This window comes from Mesoplodon mirus (assembly GCF_964341445.2).
Source record: "Mesoplodon mirus genome assembly, chromosome: 11".
NCBI lineage: Eukaryota > Metazoa > Chordata > Mammalia > Artiodactyla > Ziphiidae > Mesoplodon > Mesoplodon mirus.
The window spans coordinates 61103997-61112217 of NC_138987.1; the positions used below are offsets into that span (position 1 = coordinate 61103997).

Sequence of the window (8221 nt, forward strand, 5' to 3'; positions counted from 1 at the left end):
ACCTGGAGAATCATTTTCTGTAGCTCTGACTTGGAAAGTTTTAGATTTTGGTTTGATAAGGGAGGCTTCTCCTTTAGAGCCATGGTTCTTAACTTTTAGCATGCCTCAGAGCCACCTGAAGGGCTTGTTCAGACAGATTATTGGTTCTCACCCCCAGAGTTTCTGACTGTAAGTTTGGACTGGGGCTCAATAATCTGCATTTCCAACAAGCTCCCAGATGCTGATGCTGTTTATCTGGGGTCTACACTTTGAGAACCACTCATGGCTTTAGAGGCTCATGATGCTTTATGTTTTACTTTCTTATGGACCATGGTTCCAAACATTTCTCCTTGACATCAGCTTGGACTTCATCTTCTCGAGTAAGGCTGCTTGAACCTCTAGATCAGGGAGCACCCCTCATCACTGTCCCTGGAGTACTGAGAGAATACCTCTCACATGGTGCACCATGTCATCTTACTTTACTTGGTGAAGGCAGCACTTAGCACAGTGCCTGGTACATACACAGCTCCTGATAAGTATTTTTGGAACTGTTTTTTGAACTAACCCAAATATTCTGGAATGACCAATGGCCTGTAATTTTAGTGCCCACATCATATTCCACTAATGGTCTCTTGCAATCTTTGAACACACTGTAATTTTGCACAGCCCCCTGCTCTGTGTGTGCAGTTTCTGCTGCCTGGTATTCCATTCCACCTCTTTCCTCACTGGGAAATTTCCTCTTTATCCTTCGAGGCTCAACTGAAACATTTTCTCCTCACTGAAGCCTTCTCTGACTCCCTCAGAAAATCTACATCCTCCTCTCTACTTATGTAGCTCCTTGAATACCTCTCCTTTAAATTCTTTTGAATTGTATTGCAATTATTTGCTTACTTGTCAGACTCACCCACTGTGAGCTTTTTGGGGTGGTGAACAGAGTCTTAATTTACTGAGATTGTGCATGTAAAACACTTAGCATAGTAGATGCCATAAAAATGCTAATTTTCTTTATTATTCCTTGTATTTTTCATATTTCCAGTGTATAGCACATGGTAGAAACTTAATAACTCTGTTAAATGAGTGGGTGTGGGATTGAATGGTTATGGTAGTTTGTATAATCATGTCCCAATTGTTGCATCTAGGGATGTTTAAAATTTTAATTTTTTCCTTTCCATTTCTTTATTCTTTAAAATATTCAGTAAAGGTGTTTTTACAACTATTTTTTGTTTTGTTTTGTTTTTTCCCTGAGAACACTGAAATTGCGGTATCTTTCAATCAGAGGAGTTAACTTGAGGATTTTTTTTTCCTAGGCGTGAGCTTCAACATTTTGGGGTGAAAATCAGCATAGTTGAACCTGGCTACTTCAGAACAGGAATGACAGATATGCAGAAGTCCTCAGAGGCAATGAAACAAGTCTGGAAAGAAGTCCCTGTGCATATTAAGGAGTCCTATGGACAGAAGTTTTTTGATACCTGTGAGCTTTTCTTTTGATGGTATAATGGATAACCTTGCATGAGAAGGACAAAGAGGGTTGGTGGAGAGTGATTGGTAGATCTTCTGAGAAAAAAGCTCCTTAAACAAAGCCTTCCCAAGACAAGAGGGGTTCAGGAAGGTCCCAGTGCCTTCATGGTTGGCTTGGTGATGGCTGTTGTAGCTGAGGAAGAGGCCATATAGGCAGCCTAGGGCCAGGGCCTGCCCTGCCTTGTCACCTGTGAGCCTGGCCACCTGAGCACCAGGGAGATATTACATGGTTAGAGGCATGGAGCCTCTGGGTCTTGGGAGGGGATGCTCCTCCACAGTTGTCAGGACTGGTGTGGGGGGCCTGCTTAACTAAAGTTCAGCCTTCAATATTATCTACCCTTTGGGTAACAGCCTAGCCACAAACTCCACATTTTATTGTGAGGGGAGGGAGGGTATATATAGGTGGGGAGAGGTAAGTGAGTTAGGACCGGATTTGCAGGGCCCTATTGGCCATTCCCAGAGGCTAGACCTCATGTGCAGGCCCTGGGAGCCTTGTAGGAGTGAGATGGTTTAATTTCGTGTAAGAATGTCATTCTGATGATCTGGAGGAGGAGGCAGTTTTGGGGGAACAAGGAAGGCAGTCCTCTAAGTAGAATTAAGTCATGCACACTGTGTGGACCTGCACCTTCCTAGGGGGAAGGGATGCTTTTTCTTCACACAGAGAAGTGTGAGCAGCTCTCTTTTCCCTTTCACAAAAAGGCCCCGTGGTGGGTAGCAGTAGCCCTGTCCCTGGCTTTGGGTGATATTGCGGTACAGAGAAAAGAAGAAGGGGGATGTGCAGACAGAAGAGTCCCGACCTACAACCCTGTCTTCTGGGTGCATCAGCCCTAAGAGGGTCACCATCAACAGAGGGGAGAGAAATTGGAACAAGGAAAAGCTGACAGAAAACTTCCTCAGCCTCTCAGAACTCAAGCTAGAGAACTACAGTTCCTAACATGTCAGGGGCACAGCCATTGTTCTAAGCTCTTCTCCACCTAAAGTTTTAAACTATTAGGGAATTCGTTTCCCCTTGCGAGTACATGTAGTTTGGCAATAGAAATCAAAGGAAAATAGAATTTACTAAGAAGTGACCATATGTAAATGGAGGGATATATGTATTTCATGATTTAAGGAGTTGAAATTGTTCATATACTTGTCCATGGATCAGAATAATCTAGATCAGTGCTGTCCAACAGATATATGAGAGCCACATATGTAATCTTAAGTTTTTTAGTAGCTACTTTTTAAAAAAGGAAAAGAAACAGGTTAAATAAATTTTAATAATACATTTTATTTAAGACCGGTATATCCAAAATACTATCATGTCAACCTTTCTTATCAATATAAAAGCTATTAATAAGATATTTTATATTCTTTTTCCTATTAGTCTTTGAAAATTGGTGTGTATTTTACACTTATAGCACATCTCAACTTGCATGCTAAATTTTCCTAGGAGGTACTTCTTCTGTATTTGGATTAATACAATTTATGGTTACCAGCAGCATTATTCATAAGAGCCCCAGAGTGAAAACAATTCAAATGTCCATCGACTGTTGAACGGGTAAACAAAATGTGGTGTAGCCCTACAATGGAATATTACTTGGCAATTAAAAGAAATGAAGTACTGATCCATGCTATGACAGGATGAACCTTGAGAACATTTTGCCCCTGAAAGAAGCCAGTCACAAAAGACCACAATGTATGATTCTATTTACATGAAGTGTCCAGAAAAGGCAAGCCATAGAGACAGAAAGTAGATTGGTGGTTGCCTAGGGCTGGGTGGGTTGGCAGGAAATGGGAGTGATTGCTAATGGGTATGGGTTTTCTTTTGGGGATGATGAAAATGTCCTAAACTTAGATTGTGATGATGGTTGCACAACTCTGGATATACTAAAAGTCATTGATTTGTATACTTTAAATGGATGGTTTTTATGAATGTGAATGATCTCAATAAAGATGTTAAAAAAATTTCCAGTTGAAAAAGTAGATTCACATACCTATATCGTTCCAAACATATTTAAAAGTTTTCCAATAACAGAATTGAGTTTTAAAATTAAAATTAATTAAATTTAAACATTCGGTTTTCAGGGAATTCCCTGGCAGTCCAGTGGTTAGGACTTGGCGCTTTCACTGCTGGGGCCCGGCTTCAGTCGCTGGTTGGGGAACTAAGATACTGTGAGCTGTGCTGCGCAGCAACACCTCCCACCTGCCCCAAAATTCAGTTTTCAGTCACGCTAGCTGTATTTTAAGTGCTCATTAGCTACATGTGGCTAGTGGCTGTTATATTGGGAAGCACAGGTCTGATTGGCCTAATCCTTGTGGCAATTAAATGTAGTTAGACTTCTGTGACTGCATGCAACAGGATCTTAAAAATATAAGCAATAAGATTGCTGACCACCATTTTTCTTTTTGTATACAGATCACGATCTCCTGAAACAAGGGTTGTTGAGTTGTAGCACAAACCTGAACCTGGTTACTGACTGTATGGAACATGCCGTGACATCTGTGCATCCCCGCACTCGATACTCAGCTGGCTGGGATGCTCAATTTTTCTTCATCCCTCTATCTTATTTACCTACATCACTGGCAGACTACATATTGACTAGATCTTGGCCCAAACCAGCCCAGGCAGTCTAAAGAAAACTGGTTGGTGGATCTTGAAATGAAGAAGACAAAAATCTGAAATTGATTGTTAGTGTCCCAATAATCTTTATGTATCATCTATACTTTTTGTAACAATAAGCTTTCTTGCCTAAACTCATTTATCTGGCACCATCAGAGAACCAATAGGTTTTTATTCCAGATATCCAAAGCTTACTCCTTTAGGTGATGAATCTTTACTATTTTAACCATTTTTTGTTGATAGTATTTCCAAAATGCATCAATCTTCCTTGCCCTATTAAACAGAGTAGACCGGAAACAATTTAGCTTGTTTTGATGTTATTTTTTAATGTAAATGAATAGCTGTTCTGTGCTGTGATAAACTATTGCTCAGGGACTGTTGATAAATGTGGGTCTGTTTATCCTTAACTTGAAATGGGTCTATACTTTGGTACTTTTTTTTTTTTTTTTTTTTTGCGGTACGCGGGCCTCTCACTGTTGTGGCCTCTCCCGTTGCGGAGCACAGGCTCCAGACGCACAGGCTCTGGACGCACAGGCTCCGGACACTCAGGCTCAGCGGCCATGGCTCACGGGCCCAGCCGCTCCGCGACATGTGGGATCTTCCCAGACCAGGGCACGAACCCGCGTCCCCTGCATCGGCAGGCGGACTCTCAACCACTGTGCCACCAGGGAAGCCCTATACTTTGGTACTTTTAATAAATGTTTAATTTTGTTTTCTCCTCCCTATTTGCCAGCTGTTTTGGGATATATTTCTTCCTTATTTAAAAAGAAATGATTTTTAATTTTTAAATCAAAATAATATACACATACATAGTTAAAAATTCAGTTAATACTCAAAAGTTTAAAAATGAAAACACAACAAACAGTTCGCCACCTTCACTGCTGTTCCTCAGAGGTGAATGCTTTTGACTTTTAGCTATTTTTTCTGGTATTTACTGCTATATTTCTGAATAATATACTTCATACTGTTTTTCGTGATTTATTAATTTTAGATATTCTCAGTTAATTTCCTGTTAGGGTAAATGAGAATTTAGCTTTTTACACCACTTTCCTGACCATTTCCTTTATCTCCATATTTCTAATATAATTTTTATCACATTTCAGTTAAATTAATAGTGTTTGCATTATTAGCATGTGAATTTTTTTGTTTTTCTTGGAGTTAATTATTACCTTTCTTTTTCTTTTTCTTTCTTTTTTTTTTTTTTGAGCCATGCTGAGGCTTGTGGGATCTAAGTTCCCTGACCAGGGATTGAACCCAAGCCACGGCAGTGAAAGCCTGGAATCCTAACCACCACAGAACTCCCTACTTTGCTTTTTTATTTGCATAATTTTTTATTCACTTTAATTTTTTTGCCTGTTTTCTCTGATTTCAGAATACTTTCAGTAGTATTCTTTAGATAGTTAAATAGATCATAGAATTATCTATTCCATTTCAACTGATCCAATACAGGATCACACTTTGATTTAATTTTCATGTCCCTATACTCTAATTTATAATAATTTCTTAACGTTTTTTAAAAACTTTTTATTTTATATTGGAGTATAGCCGATTAACAATGTTATGATAGTTTCAGGTGCACAGCAAAGTGACTCAGCCATACTTATACATGTATCCATTCTCCCCCAAACTCCCCTCCCGTCCAGGCTGCCACATAACATTGAGCAGAGTTCCCTGTGCCATACAGTAGGTCCTCGTTGGTTATCCATTTTAAATATAGCAGTGTTTACATATTGATCCCAAACTCCCTAACTATCCCTTCCCCCAACCCTTCCCCCCTGGTTTCCTTTGCTGTGTAAAAGCTTGTAAATTTGATTAGGTCCCATTTGTTTATTTTTGCTTTTATTTCTATTGCCTGGGAGACTTACCTAAGAAAACGTTGCTATGATTTATGTCAGAGAATGTTTTGCCTATGTTCTCTTCTAGGAGTTTTATGGTATCATTTATAGTCTTTTTTTCTAGTTACTTTAAAATTTATTTTTATTTTTGGCTGCATTGGGTCTTCTTTGTTGCACAGGGGCTTTCTCTAGTTGCAGTGAGCGGGGGCTACTCTTCGTCACAGTGTGCAGTCTTGTCATTGCAGTGGCTTCTCGGTGCCATTGCAGAGCATGAGCTCTAGGCGTGTGGGCTTCAGTAGTTGCAGCATGTGGGTTCAGTTGTTGTGGCTCGTGGGCTCTAGAGCGCAGGCTCAGTAGTTGTGGCTCACGGGCCTAGTTGCTCTGCAGCATGTGGGATCTTCCAGGACCAGGGCTCAAACCTGTCTCCCCTGCGTTGGCAGGCAGATTTTTAACAACTGCGCCACCAGGGAAGTCCCTATAGTCCTATATTTAAGCCTTGAAGCTATTTTGAGTTTGTTTTTGCGTATGGTGTGAGGCAGTGTTCGAACTTCATTGATTTACATGCAGCTGTCCAACTTTCCCATCACTACTTGCTGAAGAGACTGTCTTTTCTCCATTGTATATTCTTGCTACCTTGTCGGAGATTAATTGACCATAGGTGTATGGGTTTATTTCTGGGATCTCTATTTTGTTCCATTGATCCATATGTCTGTTTTTGTGCCAATACCATGCTATTTTGATTACTGTAGCTTTGTAGTATTGTCTGAAGTCTGGGAGGGTTATGCCTCCAGCTTTGTTCTTTTTTTAAAAAAATAAATTTATTTATTTTATTTTTGGCTGCATTGGGTCTTCATTGCTGCATGCGGGCTTTCTCTAGTTGTGGCGAACGGGGGCTACTCTTTGTTGTGGTGCACGGGCTTTTCATAGCCGTGGCTTCTCTTGTTGCGGAGCCCAGGCTCTAGATGCGTGGGCTTCAGTAGTTGAGGCTCACAGGCTCTAGAGTGCAGGCTTAGTAGTTGTGGTGCACGGGATTAGTTGCTCCGTAGCATGTGGGATCTTCCTGGACCAGGGCTTGAACCCATGTCTCCTGCGTCAGCACGTGGGTTCTTAACTACTGCACCACCAGGGAAGCCCCACCCAGGCACTTCTTTTTTTTGTTTGTTTGTGGTACATAGGCCTCTCACTGTTGTGGCCTCTCCCATTGCGGAGCACAGGCTCCGGATGCGCAGGATCAGCAGCCATGGCTCATGGGCCCAGCCGCTCTGCGGCATGTGGGATCCTCCCAGACCGGGGCATGAACCCACATCCCCTGCATCGGCAGGCGGACTCTCAACCACTGCGCCACCAGGGAAGCCCAGGCACTTCTTTTTATCTAAAGTCCATACGTTATCAAGAAAATAGACATTGGAGATCATCTGAAGCATAGTGTCACCATCAAAGTTTTGGCGACAAACTTCCAATAGGCCTGACCCAAATATCTTGGAAAAGCTGTCTCATCAGATGTCATCTGCTTCAATTCCAGGAAATCTTTACTTTTAGGTCACTGGATGATGTACAGGTCCAGTCAGTGTTTGGTGCTTTCTTTCTTTCTTTTTTTAAAATAAATTTTTATTGGAGTATAGTTGCTTTACAATGTTATGTTAGTTTCTGCTATATAGCAAAGTGAATCAGCTGTACGTATACATACATCCCCTCTTTTTTGGATTTCCTTCCCATTTAGGTCACCACAGAGCACTGAGTAGAGTTCCCTGTGCTATACAGTAGGTTCTCATTAGTCGGTGCTTTCTTTAAGTGTGTCACATAAATCCAAGAGTCTTTTCCTTGGGGTTCAGTGGCAGAAGAGTTGGTTAGCAGTACCTGATAGGGGCCTCTCCAACAAGGTTGAAGAGAGTTCTTCTGGAGATGTCTTTTGTTATAGATGAAATCTCCATTTTGCAACTTGTGATGCTTAAGGTCTTCATCTCCTGAGAGTCCACTGTGAAAAGACTCCTCTAACAAAACATGGCTATTTTTAATAGAAACAATTAGGCATTTGCAATACTGGAGTTTCTCTCCTTTTATCAGCTGTGGGTCAAAAGAAGCAGGAGCCAGGCCTCCCTGGTGGCGCAGTGATTGAGAGTCCGCCTGCTGATGCAGGGGACACAGGTTCGTGCCCCAGTCCGGGAAGATCCCACATGCCGCGGAGCAGCTGGACCCGTGAGCCATGGCCACTGAGCCTGCGCGTCCGGAGCCTGTGCTCCACAACGGGAGAGGCCACAACAGTGAGAGGCCCGCGTACCACAAAAAA

The 8221-nt window shown here is 41.7% G+C and overlaps 1 protein-coding gene across 2 annotated transcripts in view; it reads left to right on the plus strand.

Annotated features, from left to right (window-relative positions):
* The window catches only part of LOC309812434 (17-beta-hydroxysteroid dehydrogenase type 6), a 32639-nt gene extending 27066 nt beyond the window's left edge, over window positions 1-5573 (plus strand). For both annotated transcript variants that reach the window (XM_082636216.1, XM_082636215.1), the window contains exons 4-5: window positions 1287-1450; window positions 3896-5573. In XM_082636216.1, coding sequence (XP_082492342.1) covers window positions 1287-1450; window positions 3896-4113 — 382 coding nt within the window. In that variant the 3' untranslated portion in view covers window positions 4114-5573. The remainder of the gene's footprint in view (window positions 1-1286; window positions 1451-3895) is intronic.
* Window positions 5574-8221: the final 2648 nt, after the last annotated feature.